This window comes from Schistocerca americana, chromosome 7 (genome assembly GCF_021461395.2).
Source record: "Schistocerca americana isolate TAMUIC-IGC-003095 chromosome 7, iqSchAmer2.1, whole genome shotgun sequence".
Classification (NCBI taxonomy): domain Eukaryota; kingdom Metazoa; phylum Arthropoda; class Insecta; order Orthoptera; family Acrididae; genus Schistocerca; species Schistocerca americana.
Genome location: NC_060125.1, coordinates 568,888,370 through 568,911,141, shown reverse-complemented (window position 1 = coordinate 568,911,141; position 22,772 = coordinate 568,888,370). Strand labels below are relative to the sequence as shown.

General features: G+C 47.8%; 1 protein-coding gene across 1 annotated transcript in view; it reads right to left on the bottom strand.

Annotated features, from left to right (window-relative positions):
- Positions 1-325: 325 nt before the first annotated feature.
- Positions 326-22,772, bottom strand: part of LOC124623095 (zinc finger protein basonuclin-2-like) — a 549,889-nt gene continuing 527,442 nt past the window's right edge. The window contains exons 7-10 of the mRNA XM_047148885.1: positions 17,823-18,038; positions 17,351-17,750; positions 14,925-15,214; positions 326-2,438 (exon numbers count right to left, since the gene is read on the bottom strand). Of these exons, the coding sequence (XP_047004841.1) occupies positions 326-2,438; positions 14,925-15,214; positions 17,351-17,750; positions 17,823-18,038 (3,019 nt within the window). The remainder of the gene's footprint in view (positions 2,439-14,924; positions 15,215-17,350; positions 17,751-17,822; positions 18,039-22,772) is intronic.

The following is a 22,772-nucleotide window of genomic DNA, read 5'->3' as shown; positions in this document are numbered from 1 at the left end:
TAATTTCTCTGATTTATAATTAATGGAAAATGTCGTTAAGGATAGATAATAAGTACTTGCTTTATTATATCTTATATCGTATACAAACGGTTATTAGACCTTTCTAGTCTGTTTGCACCGTCTTCCACACGTGAGTTGCCACCGGCCGGAGAGCACGGTGTTCAGTTCGTTCGGCTGCAGTGTGTGCTGCGGAGCGTGGCCACTGTGTAGTGTACTGCAGCAGGGGAAGCGAGCGGCTATTGCACAAGGTAGGGCGCGCCGGCTACCACCAGGGCGGCGCGAGGGCGGCGCGGGTCGACGTCGGGGTGGGGGTGGGGTTGGGGGGTCACGAGCAGGCCGCCAGCCGCGCCGCCGCCCCCGCAGGCCCGGCGGCGTCGTGGGCAGCGTCCGCGTGCTGCCGGAGGCGTTCGCCGGAGGTGAAGAGCTTGCCGCAGGTGGCGCAGCGCGCCAGCTCCACAGCGTGCCGGCACTCGTAGTGGTCCTTGAGCGCCGACGCGTCCGCCAGGGGCTGCCCGCAGAAGGCGCACGGGAAGCGGCCGTCGCAGTCCGCCGCCGGCGGGTCGTCCTCCAGGCTCCAGCCGCCGGCCGACGGAGACGCAGACATCGACGCGGCCGCCGCGCCGCCGTCGCCGGCGTCTCCGTTGACGCCGGCGGCCGCAGCCAGCAGGTGTCCGGAGAAGCCCGGGAAGCCTAGTGGCGGCAACATCAGCGGTGGCTGCTGCTGCTGCTGCTGCTGTTGCTGCTGCGGGGGTGGCCCGAGGCGGTCGCCGTTGAGCAGCATATGCTCGACCAGCTGCTGCGGGGGCGGGCCGCCCCCGTGGCCCAGCGGCGGCAGTCCCTTGAACGCCGCCTCCAGGTTGAGCGGCAGCGCGTGCGACTCGGCGTACAGGCGCGCCAGGAACTCGCCGTGCAGCGACGGGTTGGCCACCAGCGACGCCGCGAGCGGGGAGGACTTGTCCATGAAGAAGGACGCCGCCGCCGCAGCCGCGGCCGCAGATGCCGATGGCGACGATCCGCCGGGGCTGTCCGCCGACGTCGACAGCAGCTTGCGGTGCAGGTTGAGGTTGGCACTGTGCCTGTCTCTGCTGCGCTTCGACGGGAACGCGGCGTTGCACCCTTCCACAGTGCACTTGTGCATTAGCTTCAGGTGCACGTTCTGGAAGTGCGTCTTCACCCCGAAGTGGTTCTGGAAGATCTTCCCACAGGCGGTACAGCGGCGGGGGTTGTCTTTGTCGATGGGGACGTCCATGGGGCCTATGAAGCTGCCAGTCTCCGGGTAGAAGTAGTGAGCGTCCTCTCCCGGCGAATCGTTGGAGGAAGAGCCTTGAGATCTCGCTGGGCTCGAAGGACACCCGGAGAAGTTGAGCTCCGGCCCACAAAACGGGCCTTGCGAAAGGCATTCGAGACGCTGCAGTGCAGTAGACGACGACATCGACCCTTCACCGCTGTGGCAGTCCTCTTCCTCTTGTTCTTCCCTTTCTTCTCCCCGCTCCGCCTTTATACACCCAACTGGCCCACCCTTATCATCATCTTTCCTAGTAGCCTGTTCCTCCCCAGCGTTTCTTTCACAGTCCTGGAGAGTGCTTCGCTCTTTCTCGGCATGACAGTGAAGTTCACGGTTACCAGTTTCTTCCGCATTCCCTCCTTCCACCTCCCCATTACCGCAGACTTCACCAGAGTCTACCGCACTGCTTTGCTTAGTGCAGTCTACAGGACCATTCTCCGAACTTCTGTCATCAGGTAACTTCTCAACAACTCCGTCACTTTCAGTATGGGCAGTAGCTTCTGGAGAAGGATCTGCTCCATTTGTACGATGCGTTGCCCCCGACGCCCTTGCTGGTTCCTCGTCGTCAGCGCCGTTATCATTCGCAGGTGGCGCTGACGCGAATGGCGAGTCTGCAGACGAGTCCTCGTCGCAGGACACGTGGTTGCTGTCCGTTTGCGCGGGCAGTGCGAATCGCGTCGGGTTGCGGTTCTTCCGCGTCCTCGGGTTCTTTGACGCGCCGGCCGCGCCCTCGCCGGCGTCCTTCGCGTTGTGAGCCTCGACGGCGCTCAGCGAGTCGTCGTTGCTCGCCTCACCCTGGTTGCTGGCAGAAGGCTCGTCCTCGGCGTCCGCTTCCACGTCGCCACCGAGCCTGGGACGCTTGGCCTCCGTCGCCTGCAGCTGCTCGTCTCCGCTGAGGCCGTCCGCCTCTGGCTGGGAGTCCTCGTGACCCTGGGTCAAGTTCTGCGGCTCTACGTCCGTACTTTCCCTCTCGTCCGTGTCGTCGTCGTCGTCTGGTCCTCCGTCGACGACGATTCCGTCGTCGTCATCGTCGTAGCCGTCGTCTGAGAGGTCGTCTGGCAACGGCAAGTGGTCGCTGAGTCGCAAACCTGTGTCTTCAGGAGGCGATCCCAGCGTACTGCTGCCGAAGTCGTGGCGTCTGCTTTCTTCGAACCTGTGGCGAAATTGTGAGAAACATTAGGTGACAGAGCACTTATTCCGTATACATAAATATTCTTCGTAACTTATTTTGCTCCAATATATGTCCACAACTCCTATTAGCAACAATAATAATGTTTTCCTCACTCTAATGTACATTTTCTTTAATTGTTGTTGTTGTCGTGGTTTTCAATCCAGAGACTTATTTCATGCAGCTCTTCATGCTACTCTATCCTGTGCAGGCTTCTTCATTTCTGAGTAACTACTGCGACCTACATCCTTATGAATCTGTTTAGTGTACTCATCCCTTGGTCTCTCTCTACGATTTTTACCCTCCATGCTTCCCTCCAATACTAAACTGGTGATCCCTTGATGCCTCAGAACGTGTCCGACCAACAGATCCCTGCTTACAGTCAAGTTGTGTGATAAATTCCTCTTCCCCCCAATTCTGTTTTGCACCTCCTCATTAGTTACGCGATCGACCCACCTAATCTTCAGCATTCTTCTGTAGCACAACATTTCGAAGGGTTCTATTGTCTAAACTATTTATCATCCACGTTTCACTTCCGTACATGGCTGCACTCCATACAAATACTTTCAGAAACGACTTAAATCTATACTCGATGTTAACAAATTTCTCTTCTTCAGAAACGCTTTGCTTGCCATTGCCAGTCTACATTTTATATCCTCTCTACTTCGACCATCATCAGTTATTTTACTCCCCAAATACCAAAACTTATTAACTACTTTAAGCGTCTCATTTCCTAATCTAATAATCTCAGCATAACCCGATTTAATTCGACTACATTCCAGTATCCTCGTTTTGCTTTGTTGATGTTCCTCTTACATCCTCCTTTCAAGACACTGTTTATTCCGTTCAGCTGCTCTTCCAGGTCCTTTGCTGTCTCTGACAGAATTACAATATCGGCGAACCTCAAAGTTTTTGTTTCTTCTCCGTGGATTTTAATTCCTACACCAAATTTTCCTTTTTTCCTTTACTGCTTGGTCAATATACAGATTGAATAACATCGTGGATAGGCTACAACCCTGTCTCACTCCCTTCCCTTACCACTGCTTCCCTTTCATGCCCCTCGACTTTTATAACTGCCATCTGGTTTCTGTACAAATTGTAAATAGCCTTTCGCTCCCCGCATTTTACCCCTGCCATCTTCAGAATTGGAAAGAGAGTATTCCAGTCGAAATTGTCAAAAGCTTTCTCTAAGTCTACAAATGCAAGAAACGTAGGTTTGGTTTCCCTTAATCTACCTTCTAAGGTAAGTCCGTATAGCGTCGCGTGTTCCAAAGTTTCTACGGAATCCAAACTGATCTTCCCTGAGGTCTGCTTCCACCAGTTTTCCCATTCGTTCGTAAGGAATTCTCGTTAGTATTTCGGAGTCGTGACTTAATAAACTAAAAGTTCGCCAGTTTTTACACCTGTCAATACCTAATTTCTTTGGGGTTGAAATTATTATATTCGTCTTGAAGTCTGAGGGTATTTTGCCTGACTCATACATCTTTCTCACCAGATGGAAGAGTTTTGTCATGGTGGGCTCTCCTATGGCTATCAATATTTCTAAAGAAATGTTGTCTACTCCCGGGGCCTTGTTTAGACTTAGGTCTTTCAGTTCTGTGTCAAATTCTTCACGCAGTATCATATCTCCCATTTCATGTATGTCTGCGTCCTCTACAATTTCCATAATATTCCCCTAAAGTACATTGCCGTTGTCCAGACCCTCTATGTACGCCTTCCACCTTTCTGCTTTCTCTTGCTCCCTTAGAACTTTTTCCATTTAAGCTATTGATATTCATACAAATGGTTCTCTTTTCTCCAAAGACCGCTTTAATTTTCCTGTAAGTGGCATCTATCTTACTTCTAGTGATATATGCTTCTACATCCTTACATTTTCCACGTAGCCATCCATGCTTAACCGTTTTGCACTTCCTGTCGATCTCCTATTAAATTCAATTTATCTTCTGTTACCCAAGGATTTCTACTGCTCCTCGTCTTTTTACCTACTTGATCCTCTGCTGCCTTCACTATTTCATCTCTCAAAGCAACCCACGCTTCTTCTACCGTATTTCTTTCCTCCGTTCTTGTCAATCGCTCCCTAATGCTCTGAAACTCTCTACAACCTCTGGTTCTTTCAGTTTATCCAGGTCCCATCTCCTTAAGTTTTCACCTTTTTGCAGTTTCTTCAGTTTTAATCTACAGTTCATAACCAATAAATTACGGTCCGAGTCCACATCTACCCCTGGAAATATTTTACAACTTAAAACCTGTATCCTAAATGTCTGTCTTACCATTATATAATCTATCCGAAACCTTCCAGTGTCTCCAGGCCTCTTCCACGTATACAACCTTCTTTCATGTTTCTTAAACCAAGTGTTAGCTATGATTAAGTTATGCTCTGTGCAAGATTCTACCAGGCGGCTTCCTCTTTCATTCCTTACCCCCATTTCATATTCACCTGCTACTTTTCCTTCTCTTCCTTTTCCTATTATTGAATTCCAGTCCCCCATGACTATTAAAATTTTCGTCTGCCTCCACTTTATGAGTAATTTCTTTTGTCGCATCATACATTTCTTCAGTCGCTTCATCATCTGAGGAGTTAGTTGGCATATAAACTTGTACTATTGTGGTACCCGTGTTCCTACTTTGTTATTCATTATTAAACCTACTCCTGCATTATTCCTATTTGATTTTGTATTTATAACCCAGTATTCACCTGACCAGAAGTCTTGTTCTTCCTGCCACCGAACTTCACTAATTCCCACCGTATCTAACATTAACCTATTCATTTCCCTTTTTAAATTTTCTAACCTACCTGCCTCATTAAGGGATCTGACATTCCACGCTCCGATCCGTAGAACGCCTTTCTTCCTTCTCCTAATAACGACGTACTCCTGAGTAAACCACGCCCGGAGATCCGAATGGGGGCTATTTTACTTCCGGAATATTTTACCCAAGAGGACGCCATCATCATCTAACCATTCAGAAAAGATGCAGGCCCTGGGGAAAAATTATGTCTGTAGTTTCCTCTTGCTTTCAGCCGTTCACAGTATCAGCACAGCAAGGCCGTTTTGGTTACTGTTACAACCCCAGATCAGTCAATCGTCCAGACTGTTGCCCCTGTAGCTACTGAAAAGGCTGTTGCACCTCTTCAGGAACCACACGTTTGTCTGGCCTCTCAACAGATACGCCTCCGTCGTGGTTGCAACTACGTTACAGCTATCTGTCTCACTGAGACACGCAAGCCTCCCCACCAACGCCAAGGTCCATGGTTCATGGGGGGCGGGAGAGGGGGGTGTTAATTAATTAATCTGTTTAAAATAGCTTTCGTGTAGCCTGCTGTGAACCATACAATTATCATCCAGATATGTGAATCCGAGAGCAAGACACGTGTGGAAACAATCGGTATGTAAGGTTGTTAGCGCTGTTCGTTGCGTTTCGGTATTGTTTTGTTAAGGTATTCTACAGCGCTGCCTATACCCGTACAGTCACTTCCCGAAATGAAATGTGTAGTGCAGTTCTATGTATGTCCACCCAGAACACAACACCATTTTACACTCCTGGAAATGGAAAAAAGAACACATTGACACCGGTGTGTCAGACCCACCATACTTGCTCCGGACACTGCGAGAGGGCTGTACAAGCAATGATCACACGCACGGCACAGCGGACACACCAGGAACCGCGGTGTTGGCCGTCGAATGGCGCTAGCTGCGCAGCATTTGTGCACCGCCGCCGTCAGTGTCAGCCAGTTTGCCGTGGCATACGGAGCTCCATCGCAGTCTTTAACACTGGTAGCATGCCGCGACAGCGTGGACGTGAACCGTATGTGCAGTTGACGGACTTTGAGCGAGGGCGTATAGTGGGCATGCGGGAGGCCGGGTGGACGTACCGCCGAATTGCTCAACACGTGGGGCGTGAGGTCTCCACAGTACATCGATGTTGTCGCCAGTGGTCGGCGGAAGGTGCACGTGCCCGTCGACCTGGGACCGGACCGCAGCGACGCACGGATGCACGCCAAGACCGTAGGATCCTACGCAGTGCCGTAGGGGGCCGCACCGCCACTTCCCAGCAAATTAGGGACACTGTTGCTCCTGGGGTATCGGCGTGGACCATTCGCAACCGTCTCCATGAATCTGGGCTACGGTCCCGCACACCGTTAGGCCGTCGACCGCTCACGCCCCAACATCGTGCAGCCCGCCTCCAGTGGCGTCGCGACAGGCGTGAATGGAGGGACGAATGGAGACGTGTCGTCTTCAGCGATGAGAGTCGCTTCTGCCTTGGTGCCAATGATGGTCGTATGCGTGTTTCGCGCCGTGCAGGTGAGCGCCACAATCAGGACTGCATACTACCGAGGCACACAGGGCCAACACCCGGCATCATGGTGTGGGGAGCGATCTCCTACACTGGCCGTACACCACTGGTGATCGTCGAGGGGACACTGAATAGTGCACGGTACATCCAAACCGTCATCGAACCCATCGTTCTACCATTCCTAGACCGGCAAGGGAACTTGCTGTTCCAACAGGACAATGCACGTCCGCATGTATCCCATGCCACCCAACGTGCTCTAAAAGGTGTAAGTCAACTACCCTGGCCAGCAAGATCTCCGGATCTGTCCCCCATCGAGCGTCGTCTCACGCGGTCTGCACGTCCAGCACGAACGCTGGTCCAACTGAGGCGCCAGGTGGAAATGGCATGGCAAGCCGTTCCACAGGACTACATCCAGCATCTCTACGATCGTCTCCATGGGAGAATAGCTGCCTGCATTGCTGCGAAAGGTGGATATACACTGTACTAGTGCCGACATTGTGCATGCTCTGTTGCCTGTGTCTATGTGCCTGTGGTTCTGTCAGTGTGATCATGTGATGTATCTGACCCCAGGAATGTGTCAATAAAGTTTCCCCTTCCTGGGACAATGAATTCACGGTGTTCTTATTTCAATTTCCAGGAGTGTATATCGGTCAAACACACTTCGATAGTAGGTAGGCTGCAATCTGTCGTTGTTGGACGATCGAGTTCAGTATATTTCGCGACCAAGTACCACAGTAAATTCTATAAATAATTATCAGTTAACATATTTATAAACTAGGGGCACAGTGTCACTTTAATTCCTCAGTGATGCGGTCACCAATATTTCGCTAGCGGTTTGTGATAGTATGTTTATAAACATTGCAGGCGACATAAATATTCACTTATTACTGGAGACATCATACTTCCATGGAACTACTTCCTCCGAATCTTCACAACATTCAAGCGCAATGCCACAAAAGTTACAACACAAAAGGCATTTCGACACTTTACCTGACGCTATTCTACATTCCCTTCCGCCACAGTCTCGATACGTAAGCGGGTTCCAACGCACACTACCATAGTCCCGCCCGTGCTGGCGACAGAGCCCAGCTCCGGCATCAACGTCTCAGTTCACACTGCTGGTGCCGACGCGCTGTTTAAACGTTCAGACACTCAGTATGGCGGGATTACTGTACATTCATAACGCATCAGTTCTTCATGTTGATGATACGTGTAACAAATTATCGCAGAGGAAGTACGAAGGTGGCTGTACAGTGGCCCGTGAATGAGGAGGATATCGGAGGGGAAAGTGAACCTGAGAAAACCAGCTGCAGTGTAATTGATGGCCAAGGAATAGATACACTACTAGCCAGTAAAATTGCTACACCACAGAGATGACGTGCTACAGACGCCAAATTTAACCGACAGGAAGGAGATGCTGTTATTTGCAAATGATTAGCTTTTCATAGCATTCACACAAGGTTGGCGCCGGTGGTGACACCTACAACGTGCTGACATGAGGAAAGTTTCCAACCGATTTCTCATACACAAACACCAGTTGACCGGCGCTGCCTGATGAAACGTTCTTGTGATGCCTCTTGTAAGGAGGAGAAATGCGTACCATCATCTTTCCGACTCAATTAAGGTCGGATTGTAGCCTATCGCGATTGCGGTTTATCGTATAGCGACATTGATGCTCGCATTGGTCGAGATCCAATGACTATTAACAGAATATGGAATCGGTGGGTTCAGGAGGGTAATACGGAACGCCGTGCTGCATCTCAACGGCCTCGTATCACTAGCAGTCGAGATGACAGGCATCCTATCCGCATGGCTGTAACGGATAGTGCAGCCACGTCTCGATCCCTGAGTCATCTGATGGGGACGCTTGAAAGACAGCAACCATCTGCACGAACAATTCGACGACGTTTGCAGCAGCATGGACTATCAGCTCGGAGACCATGGCTGCGGTTAGCCTTGACGCTGCATCATAGACAGGAGCGCCTGCGATGTTGTACTCAACGACGAACCTGGGTGCACGAATGGCAAGACGTCATTTTTTCGGATGAATCCAGGTTCTGCTTACAGCATCATGATGGTCACATCCGTGTTTGGCGACATCGCGGTGACGCACATTGGAAGCGTGTATTCGTCATCGCCATACTGGCGTTTCACCTGGCGTGATAGTATGGGGTGCCATTGGTTACACGTCTCGGTCACCCCTTGTTCGCACTGACTGCACTTTGAACAGTGGACGTTACATTTCAGATGTGTTACGACCCGTGGCTCTACCCTTCATTCGATCCCTGCGAAACCCAACATTTCAGCAGGCTAATGCACGACCGCATGTTGCAGGTTCTGTACGGGCCTTTCTGGATACAGAAAATGTTCGACTGCTGCCCTGGCCAGTAAATTCTCCCGATCTCTCAGCAATGAAAACGTCTGGTCAATGGTGGCCGAGAAATTGGCTCGTCACAATACGCCAGTCACTACTCTTGATGAACTGTGGTATCGTGTTGAAGCTGCATGGGCAGCTGTACCTGTACACGCCATCCAAGCTCTGTTTGACTCAACGCCCAGGCGTATCACGGCCAGAGGTGGTCGTTCTGGGTACTGATTTCTCAGGATCTATGCACAAGTACCCGTGGTCTAGGGGTAGCGTCTTCGATTCATAATCAAAACGTCTTCGGTCCCGGGTTCGATCCCCGCCACTGCCTAAATTTTCATAAATAATCAGCATTGGCGGCCGAAGACATCCGCCATAAGAAGTCAGCCTCATTCTGCCAACGGCCTTGTCAAAGAGGGCGGAGGAGCGGATAGAGGTTCAGGGCACTCTCCTGTCCTAGGGGTGGGAAATTGTCCCTAAAGGCGGAAGAATCAGCAATGATCAACGGCATGAGGATGCAGAAGGCAATGGAAACCACTGCATTAAAGACACGTAACGTGTATCCACAGGACATGTGGCCTGTAATTGAAGAAGTATCATGATGATCTCTCCATTGGCAAAAGATTCCGTAATAGTCCCCCATGCGGATCTCCGGGAGGGGACTGCCAAGGGGGAGGTTACCATGAGAAAAAGTTTGAATAATCAACGAAAGAATAACGTTCTACGAGTTGGGGCGTGGAATGTCAGAAGCTTGAACGTGGTAGGAAAACTAGAAAATCTGGAAAGGGAAATGCAAAGGCTCAATCTAGATATAGTAGGGGTCAGTGAAGTGAAGTGGAAGGAAGGCAAGGATTTCTGGTCAGATGAGTATCGGGTAATATCAACAGCAGCAGAAAATGGTATACCAGGTGTAGGATTCGCTATGAATAGGAAGGTAGGGCAGAGGGTGTGTTACTGTGAACAGTTCAGTGACCAGGTTGTTCTAATCAGAATCGACAGCAGACCAACACCGACAACGATAGTTCAGATATACATGCCGACGTCGCAAACTGAATATCAACAGATAGAGAAAGTGTATGAGGATGTTGAAAGGGTAATGCAGTATGTAAAGGGGGACGAAAATCTAATAGTCATGGGCGACTGGAATGCAGCTGTAGGGAAAGGAGTAGAAGAAAAGGTTACAGGAGAATATGGGTTTGGGACAAGGAAAGAAAGAGGAGAAAGACTAATTGAGTTCTGTAACAAGTTTCAGCTAGTAATAGCTAATACCCTGTTCAAGAATCACAAGAGGAGGAGGTATACTTGGAAAAGGCCGGGAGATACGGGAAGATTTCAATTAGATTACATCATGGTCAGACAGAGATTCCGAAATCAGGTACTGGACTGTAAGGTGTACCCAGGAGCAGATATAGACCCAGATCACAATATAGTAGTGATGAAGAGTAGGCTGAAGTTCAAGACATTAGTCAGGAAGAATCAATACGCAAAGAAGTGGGATACGGAAGTACTAAGGAATGACGAGATACGTTTGAAGTTCTCTAACGCTATAGATACAGCAATAAGGAATAGCGCAGTATGCAGTACAGTTGAAGAGGAATGGACATCTCTAAAAAGGGCCATCACAGAAGTTGGGAAGGAAAACATAGGTACAAAGAAGGTAGCTGCGAAGAAATCATGGGTAACAGAAGAAATACTTCAGTAGATTGATGAAAGGAGGAAGTACAAACATGTTACGGGAAAATCAGGAATACAGAAATACAAGTCGCTGAGGAATGAAATAAATAGGAAGCTAAGACGAAATGGCTGCAGGAAAAATGTGAAGACATCGAAAAAGATATGATTGTCGGAAGGACAGACTCAGCATACTGGAAAGTCAAAACAAACTTTGGTGACATTAAAAGCAACGGTGGTAACATTAAGAGTGCAACGGGAATTCCACTGTTAAATGCAGAGGAGGGAGCATATAGGTGGAAAGAATACATTGAAAGCCTCTATGAGGGTGAAGATTTGCCTGATGTGATAGACGAAGAAACAGGAGTCGATTTAGAAGAGATAGGGGATCCACTATTAGAATCGGAATTTAAAAGAGCTTTGGAGGACTTACGGTCAAATAAGGCAGAAGGGACAGATAACATTCCATCAGAATTTCTAAAATCATTGGGGGGAGTGGCAACAAAACGACTATTCACGTTGGTGTGTAGAATATATGAGTCTGGCGACATACCATCTGACTTTCGGAAAAGCATCATCCACACAATTCCGAAGGCGGCAAGAGCTGACAAGTGCGAGAATTATCGCACAATCAGCTTAACAGCTCATGCCTCGAAGCTGCTTACAAGAATAAAATACAGAAGAATGGAAAAGAAAATTGAGAATGCGCTAGGTGACGATCAGTTTGGCTTTAGGAAAAGTAAAGGGACGAGAGAGGCAATTCTGACGTTACGGCTAATAATGGAAGCAAGGCTAAAGAAAAATCAAAACACTTTCATAGGATTTGTCGACCCGGAAAAAGCGTTCGACAATATAAAATGGCGCAAGCTGTTCGAGATTCTGAAAAAAGTAGGGGTAAGCTATAGGGAGAGACGGGTCATATACAATATGTACAACAACCAAGAGGGAATAATAAAAGTGGACGATCAAGAACGAAGTGCTCGTATTAAGAAGGGTGTAAGACAAGGCTGTAGCCTTTCGCCCCTACTCTTCAATCTGTACATCGAGGAAGCAATGAGGGAAGTAAAAGAAAAGTTCAGGAGTGGAATTAAAATACAAGTTGAAAGGATATCAATGATACGATTCGCTGATGACATTGCTATCCTGAGTGAAAGTGAAGAAGAATTAAATGATCTGCTGAACGGAATGAACAGTCTAATGAGTTCACAGTATGGTTTGAGAGTAAATCGGAGAAAGACGAGGGTAATGAGAAGTAATAGAAATGAGAACAGCGAGAAACTTAACATCAGGATTGATGGTCGAAGTCAATGAAGTTAAGGAATTCTGCTACCTAGGCAGTAAAATAACCAATGCCGGACGGAGCAAGGAGGACATTAAAAGCAGACTCGCTATGGCAAAAAAGGCATTTCTGGCCAAGAGAAGTCTACTAATATCAAATACCGGCATTAACTTGAGGAAGAAATCTCTGAGGATGTACGTCTGGAGTACAGCATTGTATGGTAGTGAAACATGGACTGTGGGAAAACCGGAACAGAAGAGAATCGAAGCAATTGAGATGTGGTGCTATAGACGAATGTTGAAAATTGGGTGGACTGATAAGGTAAGGAATGAGGAGGTTCTATGCAGAATCGGAGAGGAAAGGAATACGTGGAAAACACTGATAAGGAGAAGGGACAGGATGATAGGACATCTGCTAAGATATGAGGGAATGACTTCCATGGTACTAGAGGAAGCTGTAGAGGGCAAAAACTGTAGAGGAAGACAGAGATTGGAATACGTCAAGCAAATAATTGAGGACGTAGGTTGCAAGTGCTACTCCTCTGACATGAAGAGGTTAGCACAGGAAAGTAATTCGTGGCGGGCCGCATCAAAAATGCACCCATATTGCGTGAAAATGTAATCACAAGTCAGTTCTAGTATAATATATTTGTCCAATGAATACCCGTTTGTCATCAGCATTTATTCTTGGTGTAGCAATTTTAATGGCCAGTAGTGTATATTATCTGATCAAAAATATCCAGGCATCCCAACGTAATGTGAGTTTGACCACCAGATGTCACGAGAGGCTGCCCGCCAGCGCAATAGAAGGCGGGGCATGTAACGTTGTCAGCAGAGAAGCACTAACAGCTGAATGGTTCTATCAGGAGATCTCGTCACTTGGAACATGAACTAGGCATTGTACGTCACCTGAGTAACAGATCCATCAAGGACATTTTAACCGTTCTCGATCTACTGAGGACGACTGCTGGTAATTAGGAAATAGAAACGCGAAGGGACAACCGCGGCTAAACCGAGACCAGGCCAGTACAAACGGACAGCGATCAAAGAGCGCTGCGAAAAACGGTTTCTAAAAAATCGCATGAAATGAGCGGAAGTAATTACTCGTGAGTTCCGAAGTGCTACCAGCAGCAGTCCAGCAGTTCAGTTCGAGCAGCTCCTCACAAGCCATTTATTTTTGTAATAAAAACTAATCGAATTTTGAGGTGGCGTTAAAGAGCAACGTCACTGCACAGTGCATGACTGGAAACGGGTGATTTATAGTGACAAATCACGTGATACCTGACATGGAAGGGTTTGTGTTTGAAGAAGCCTGGAGAATTTTACCTGCCATCATGTTGTAATGGTTCTTTATTTACGTGACCATCACGGCACTCCAACCCCAGTTCCCGATACCAGCACTATCGTACTACTTTTCTGCGAAGTAACAGACATATTTTTGTGACAATATTCACATTTGGTTTTATTAATGTATAGGTACTCCGATGTATCGATATATTACAGTGATATGGTTCTTGTGTGTATTCATTTCTGTGGGACTGTCATAATCTTTGACTTACTTGTAACCGTTTTTGGCGCGAATGCGCACAGAGCAGTCTTTGTTTCACTTTTCACAAGTTAAGTTGTTATTTCGCTTTGTAAAAGAACAGTCAAGTCTTGTGTTTGGTTAAAATGGAAATTAAATATATGAAGATCGATACCAAACTGTTTTCTTGATGATGTGACAATTAACAAGAAGTACATGTGAATTTACAAGAAGTTTAATAAAAATGTGGATCGTGAACACCAAATCAAAAATTATCTCTACCATACCATCGTTCTGATCTGCGTTTGTTTGATCGTTAAAAATTTCGACGAAATCTACGCGTGAATCCATTCAAGAGAAGTGCCAAAATTAATGACTTTTTTACAGTGACTTCATTATTTCCATTCTGACGATACCATCCACAGTCAATAACTTTGTTGTTGCACAATATCGCGAACATATGCTGCGTGAGCAACATTATTAATCTGATTTCTAACCTACTTTGCAAGTGGTGGTATAATTAGAATGTGCAGTCCCAACAGTGAAGTACGGAGGGAACGGTATGGGTGTCTTCTTGGTGATTAGGCTGTCTTCCACTTTTCGCGCTTAAGAAAACATGTACCATACGGGGGAGGATGTGAATACGTTTCAGAATAGTGTGTACTGCGTACAGTAAAGGAATAATTCAGAGACGATGTTCGTATCAGCATGATAATGTTGTTGTAGTAGTTGTGGTCTTCAGTCCTGAGACTGGTTTGATGCAGCTCTCCATGCTACTCTATCCTGTGCAAGCTTCTTCATCTCCCAGTACCTACTGCAACTTACATCCTTCTGAATCTGCTTAGTGAATTCATCTCTTGGTCTCCCTCTACGATTTTTACCCTCTAGGCTGCCCTCCAATACTAAATTGGTGATCCCTTGATGCACTCTGTCATAAAGCAGCATCTGTGAGGCATTGGTTTGTGGACAATGACATTACTGATATGGATTGCCCTGTCCAGTCTCCCACCGTAAACACAAAATAACAACCTTGGAATAACTTAAAACGTCCACTTAACTCCACACCCCAACGTCCAACGGAAGTACCTTATCAGGTTTCGACTCTTGAGGAAGAATGGGCTGCCATTCCTCCGGAGACATTCCGTCACTTCACTGAAAGTGTTCCCAGCAGAGGTGAAATCGTCATATCGGCCTGGTGTGTCCTCTAATAGGCGCCCGGACAATTTTGATCAGATAGTGTACTTTCCTTGCGTTCAGTATGCTCTAGCCGTATGTGGTGGTGAGCTACGAGCGACCGACCAGTTGAATGTGACTTGGTGTTACGTTTTGAGGTACGCACCTGTGCATGGTGAGGTCGAGGCTGTGCTTGGGCAGGTGCGCGGCGGGCCCGAGCATCGGGAACGGGGAGAAGACAGGCCCCAGCGGCAGCGCGCCGGGCGGCGCGTGCGGGGGCGGCGGGGGCGGCGGATGCACGAGCAGGCCGTGGCCGTGCGCGTGAGCGTGCGCCGAGCGGCCGTCGTGCGGCGAGATCTTGCGGCGCAGGTGCGGCGAGTGCAGCTTGGGGTTGGGGTTGGCGCTGTGCCGGTTGCGAGACCTCCGCGAGCTGAACATCATGTTGCAGCCGTCCACCTGCGGGCGACACGTACAGTGGTTAGCCTCTAGAGTACGACCCAGTGGATGAAGCCGTAGCTGCCGCAGTTACCGGCTTTTATGAATGGGTCTCCGCTACTTTTGGGAATATCAAATGGATGTCGAGAACCTCAAGCTCTCATACAGAATACTGAACACCAATTTAGTTACCTACTCTTGTAGTTACCAGCTGTGTGGAGCAGTGTGTAATATTTACCTCTTTAGCTATCAGTCTTTCTACTGGTCTCCCAGGTGGATAACATACTGGACACATGTTGGAGAGAAATGGCACTTTATGTACCTCCCTCTGCTCCTCCACTCTTTCGCTCCCCTGCTTTTCATTTTCCTTCGCCCTATTGCTCTCTCTCTCTCTCCCTATCTCTCTCTCTCTCTCTCTTTCTCTCTCTCTCTCTGTTTGTGTGTGTGTGTGTGTGTGTGTGTGTGTGTGTGTGTGTGTGTGTGTGAGAGAGAGAGAGAGAGAGAGAGAGAGAGAGAGAGAGAGGTGCGGCAGAGGGAGGGGGAGGAGATTGTCTGGATACGTGTGCATATGTGTTTCTTCCCCTCTCCGAATGGTTTCTCATTTTTGAAAAGGAGTACTGTCAGTCAGGTTAGTGCTGAGCTTGTTACTGTACATTGACGCGAAGCTTGACGGTATGGCACTTTGGTTAAGTTAGACCTGAGTTGTGGCAATGTGGACAAATGAGGTGGTAAAATGCCACAAGACGTAACCTCCAAGTATTCTGGAAGCTTCCAAGAACGGACGTCTCGATGCCTCAAGACAGTCACTTCCCTCCACTAGTGGAGAAACTGCGGTTAATCATAGATAAGCGACATACATCATTCACGAGCTTCGCGATTTGTGAAATGTATCTGCCCAATGACTGTTACGCTCCCATGTATCTCAGCACAAACTGTGCCGAACTGTTGCAGCCTCAATTCGTTACTGAGTGGTCAGTGTCTGGCTATCATGCGAAAAGTTTTATTCCTTCTACTCTCAGGCATATTTCTTTGGTGAGAGTAGTGGAATAGGATGCAATTTGCCTCGTGAAATCTATTGAGTAGCAGTTACACAGTTCAGAAAGATGACAACTGCCGGCAGAGAGATGCGTTGATCACATGCTCATCCATACCGTGGCCGATGACGCCACTGGCAGGGGACGACAAGGGGGCGTGTCAGCAATGTGCGTTCCTCGAGGCCTGATCGCGCAGTTATACAGTTTGTCTTCCTGACGACTTGTCTCGATCATTTATCGCTTTTGATGCGTTTTGTGTGCATCGCTATGACCTCGAGGCTAGGCAGCAGAGTAAGTCGTAAAAATACTCAGCATCGCCTCCGGATAAGTGAACAAAGACACGGAAGTCAGGTGGAAAATAAGAGCGGGTGTTTTTGCTGATTCTCATCATAGGCTCTTTATGACAGTAAGAGCAGGTACAGTAAAACTTAATGACAGTCTTCTGAGAAGATTGCGGAAGAACGTCGACTAGCAACGCAGCGATACACTGTCGAGGAACGTTCGTTTCCTGAAGATTAGTAGAGTCTGACAGTGAGCCAAGTGGCTATTTTGGGTATGAGTGTTGTTCCAACCTCCTTGTTCAGTCGACCTGGCACCCACTGTGGGTTTCCTTCGCTTAAAGAGTCACCTACGTGGCAGCCATTTCATGGCGACATGGAGCCGATGAATAAGAGGAACTGTTCCACACAATCCATCATTTGACATTGCTTCTCTACAGCACACTTTTCCGCTCCACTTGGAAATAGCCTGATGTAAAGGCCGAAGCTGGTCGTGGATCTAATAAAGTTCTATTAATAACTGGAGCAGCTTATAGTAATTAACTGAACATACGGCTATAGAATCAGCATTCTCCGAATATGGAAAAACTAATAGTGCTTCTTTAGGCACAAGTGGGGTTCCTCAATCACTGTATCCGCTAGCTCATCCATGAGTGGGAGATATGTCATTTCGTGTAAAATGTCAAGCTTTATTAACTCTTATGTCGAGACTGTTATAAATGAGAACCTTCTTTCGTGGTGCTGATATGAACTTTACCGCATCAAAGGTACGAAATACAATGAAGAAAAACACTGAAAGACTTATTGTACGAGAGGTCGCAAGCAGTGGCCTAGAGGATACGTACCGTGCACTTGTGCATCTCGCGAAGGTGGACGGCTGAGAAGTGGATCTTGAGCGCGCCCTTGTCGCAGAAGGTCTTGAGGCAGACGTTGCACTGGACGCGCTTCTTGCCGGTGGCGGGGTTGATGAGCTGAGTGCCAAGGTTGATGGGCAGGTGGGGGTCGCCGCCCCAGTGTCGCCGACCCGGCACGCCCCTCCTGGGCGTCGCCCCCGGGGGCAGCTGCGTCAGGGGCGGCAGGCCGTGGGGCAGCCCCGGAGGCAGTGAAGGCGGGGGCGGTGGGGGCGGCGCCAGCGGGGGCGGGCCGGGCCGCCGGTAGAGCCCGTCGCGGCTGAGGTTGAGGGCGCTGTGCGCGCTGTCCTCCTCGTCGTCGGTGCCCGAGCCGAACTCGCTGCTGCCGCCCCCGCTGCTCAACACGTCCGCCGCCGCCGGGGACTTGGTGTCCGCCGGTGGGGGCGGCGGAGGCAGAGGTGGAGGCGGAGGGGGCGGCAGCGGGGGCAGCGTTGGCAAGCCGCCGCAGGCCGCGGGGTGCAGCGCCAGCGCGCCCAGACCCACCAGACCGGGGGGCGGCGCTGACGCAGACATCGACGCCGGCACCGGGGGACTGACCGCGTCTGACAGGCGGCGGCGGCCGCTCGCCGCCTCCGGAGGACTCGCCAGCTTCCGGAAGTCGAACGGCTGCATGCTCTGCAGTCTGCCGGAAGGAACACGCTGTTCAGCACTTCACTAGAAGTTAGCAGTCGCGATATGTATCACACGTCACATTTAAGGCTAATCGGCCTGGTGCAGTATCGCTTAAATCCTATTATTACGTAAAATATTGCCTCCGAATTGAAGGACACTGGCTCCGCTGCAGCTTGTCAAGCAGTTTGGTGGCGCCCGTAGCCGAGAGCGGTCGTGAGCCAGGCTTCACTGTTCGTGGCCTGAACAAAGGCATATTTTCTGCTGAGGATATTTAACTGTAATACTTTGCCATTCAACACGAAGTTCATGGTCTGCGTTCAGACGGTAAGATAGAACAGAACATTCATTTAGGTGAAGATGTAACATTTTGCAGTCAGCTGGAAGTGTGTGACAGGATGTGATGGCGAATCAGCAACTGCGAAAAGTATTGCAGTAAGCGTTCCAGCTGCGGAATAAATTTATGGGACCCCTTAAAAATATGTGTACTCATTCCTGGAAAGTAGCCTGCACATTCCTGTAGCAGTTTCAAACAGCCATATCGTCAGCGGTACCACGACAGTTATTTTCTGCAAGATGCATTTTTAGAAGACGCCTGATGATCTGTCATATCTTTGGCGACGTGCTTCTGACGTTGTAAATTTCCACCTACAACTATGACGTGCACTGTTAAGTTGTCACGATAATCCACACTCTTGCTTCCGCATTTAAGCGGAAGTGCACGCACACCACAAGTTTTTATGTTTGCATCTGACTTTATTATTCCACATCACGCCGAATTTTGGACATGCGATCCACCTGTTCTCATAAAGAGCTGCGAGCGGAAGTCTTACATACGCTCACTTCCTGAACACAAACAGATTGAAAGGACCGACAGTGAAATCTACTTAGGATTACTGTTCTTCCTGACGTGATGGAGTTCACAACCTTACTCGTTTTTCCTCCACTGTCGTCTCCAAGCTTGTGTAACTGATAGTGGCTTCATCTGAAGATAATGGGTACGAAACTTACAGAAACGATGCGGCAAGACGACGCCACCGCTTGGTCCATCACTCAAAGAGGTTTTATCAGTTTGACAAAAGCCGCGCGGGATTAGCCGAGCGGTCTAAGGCGCTGCAGTCATGGACTGTGCGGCTGGTCCCGGCGGAGGTTACAGTCCTCCCTCGGGCATGGGTGTGTGTGTTTGTCCTTTGAATAATTCAGTTAAGTAGTGTGTAAGTTTAGGGACTAATGACCTTAGCAGTTAAGTCCCATTATATTTCACACACATTCGAATTTTTTTTTTTTTTTGACAAAAATTCAGCATCCAAAATGTTAGTCACTCCGTCATGAAACTAGGAGGCTGTTCGCTTTGGATTATTTTAGATGCTGTTGATACGGTAGTAGACGATCATGTGATCGTTCACCGTTGACTCAAGTCTCGACAGTATACAAAAAATAAACTGGATAACAGCTGACTGTAGGATTGGAGTGTGGTCAAACGATTCTTAATTTTCCCTTTTCCAGTTGATACAAGGCTTGGAGTACATCGACGGCGCAATAAGGAGCTTAACCTGCAGCATGTGGAGGGTGTAGTTCAGGGTACAAGTGGTTCTGTGGTATTTTCGAGATGTTTTTCGTACCATGACTTGGCCCCACTCATTCAGGCATCTGTAAACACGAACCAGGATGTTTATTTCAAAATATTCTCTGGCTAAGTGTTGCCTCAATCACCTAGATCTTCATGACTGTGGCTGTGGCCACTCGCGTCCTCCAAGATGATTAGTGCCGCGTGCACAAGGCTGCAGAACTACGTCCTTGGTTTGACGAACTCTCAGGCATTTTATCGTTCCGCTACTGGTCACTAAATTACCCGATGTTAATCCCATAGAAAATGTCTCGGACTATTAAAAATGGGTGAAACGCAGCAATCAACAATCCCCGCAAATTGGTAGCTCTCTTGGCTCCAACATCGATGAGTGGCCTCAGATGCACGTGTATAAGTGAAGAGACTTGTGGACTCCCATACATGCCGAATTGGGGACATAAAGACTAAAGACGATGTTACATGGTTTTAGGGTGATATCCCCTGGGTGATGATTTTTTTTGTCTTGTATGCTTATCATTCATGGCCGTGATGGAGGTCGTCCTCTTTTCTGCTTGTACCGCCAGAGAAGTTTCCAGCGTGCAGTGGTCTATGTTTGGCGCTTACTAGGCTCGTGCGAGGGCTAGTTAGTCTCTCATTGAAACATTTATTTTCCAGGACCTGTTGAGAGGAAACATGTAAGCAGTCCTTGCACGAAGCTGCACATTGGAGAAGAATAACCTTAGTGATAACAGGAAATGTGTAATGAAACTTGAAATCATTTGTTCGCCTGTAGCTCATCTGGTGACACCTGTGCTGGGTGTTGAGGTCGTGGTCACTTTGTAGAGAAGCTACGTTTCCAGGCTTTTACTGACGTTAATGATCCATTGTGATCCACACTATATTGATTCCAGTATGGAACATTCAAATAATTTGCGATGTCGTTTTCTGTATGAGGGTCTGGTATACTCAATGGTTTTCCTTTTGTTTGTGTACTTTAGAGTGTGTACAGGTCACTGGTAGGAAGTAGACAGTATCGTGCAGTTATAAACTAGGAGAAATTGAAATTTTATGGAAGAAGCGGGCATGTAACTGAAGCGATTGAATTACATTTGGCCGACCGTGGTGGGCGAGCGGTTCTAGGCGCTACGTCTGGAATCGCGCGACCGTTACGGTCGCAGGTCCGAATCATGCTTCGGGTATGGATGTGTGTGATGTCCGTAGAATAGTTAGGTTTAAGTAGTTCTAAGTTCTAGGGGACTCATAACCTCAGAAGTTAAGTCCAATAGTGCTCAGAGCCATTTGAACCATTTTTTAATTACATTTGTTTTTGGGAAAAATTTAAGTGTGTCATTGTTTGCGACTTTGAACTGATATCGTATTTTGACGTTTTGGAGGTTATTGGTGTCTAGAAATCATATAGAGGCGGTGTATTGACTGTTAACGGTGAATGAATTAATGAGGCAATGGAATACAACCTTTAAATACGGATCGTTGGAATCCGTTAACGGCACAGAGAAGTATGTCGCAGTCCATTTAGGACCATGCTGAACAGTAACTAGTGACGACTAAATATTGTGATCCAACAAGCTTTGAACTGAGGTACTTTCTTTTCTAAGACGACATTCATCTGGGACACAGTGTCTAATTTTGGCTCAGATCCGCATCTCCCCCCCCCCCCCCCCGCCCACCCCCTTCATGGCAGGTCAAGCAAACTGGTTAACGCACAGGACTTGTGATGGGAAGAGCGAGTATCTTCTACACGCCCCCGCCTCGCCTTTATGTAATGCGTTTTGAAAATCTGTTCATGAAAGATTGAAACACAAACATTTTAAGTTAAAAAACAGCCACCACAAACAATTTTATACATTAACTTAGACAGATAGATATGTTTTTTATGCCACTGATTGTAAGACTGTACTACATTTAGTTTATTAGGAAATTAAGCTATTAATTAAAGCAAATACTACTATTCCCGATTTTCTGCACATCCCCGAGGCGAGAGAAAAGAGAGAAACTATTTAACGTCATCCCCTCTGTATAGGAGCAATTTTGGTCCATGTCAATTTTAAGGCGACGTCTTTCAAACTGAAATATCTGGTGGTCACCAAGATGGCGGTGACCGCCAGAGAAGCTTCCTGGTTTGAATAAGGACGTCAAGAGCGCAGGATTACATTCCTGAAAGACTGTTGGGAGTTGACATCAGGCATACTCATCAGATCTGGAGAGCTGTCTCAGAACTCGCTTGTAAGACAGACGTAGCTTTTTGTAGGAACAGATTTATAGGTTGGCAACATAAAATAGTGCCCGCTCTAGCGATCTGCTGTTTCCTTGCTGGGAGCGAGATTTTAAATAGGACCCAGCTGGGTCACTCAGCCTCACTCTGCTTGGTGTCCTGGGGCAGTAAACACTTGGCGTACGCGTTCATCACAGAGGAGCTCGTGGACAACCGACTGCCAACGTCGGCACAACAAGGCGAGATGCTGCGGCCTACAGGACAGGTACAACGCCATCATGATCCACAGTCCCTCATTCATAGATTACGTTTTTGTAACTTCTATTTTACCTGTCACTTGTAACAAGTGAACTTGTAATCTTTCGTAGTGATTTCAGTGCTTAATATTTGTTTTCTGTTGCTTTTTAAATACTGCAGACAGAATATGTCGCAACTAAGAAATCGAATTTGTCCCATTCTCATTTTTATGATTGCGTTATCGCCCTTCCTCTTCCCCTACACCCTTACGATTACATTCTATTAATCAATGTTCGAAGTGACTGCTGGATTCACGATTAAGAGTATGATCTAGTCAGATACTTCCAAGGCCTTACAATTTGGCATCGACTTCGTGGGGTTCCTTTTGCTGGTGGAAGTGGTGGGCAGCTGAGATACAACACCACAAGGTCCACGACATTACTTACATAGAACATGCCATAAAAACAAAAATTACTTAGTAAAGATTTACAAACTAATAGATACGCTATTGGTGCTTCCATTATTCGTAATGAGATGATAATCAAAGCGTCGAAGAAGTCAATTAACGTGAGACATATTCTCATTTTAAAGTTAATGTCAAACTATAACAAACGTATAAACGTGTATACCTTATTATCTCGTAACATAACACCTTTTTCAGGAATCATCAGGTGTATTTACTAAGTGTTGAAACGTATGCCAAGTAACAG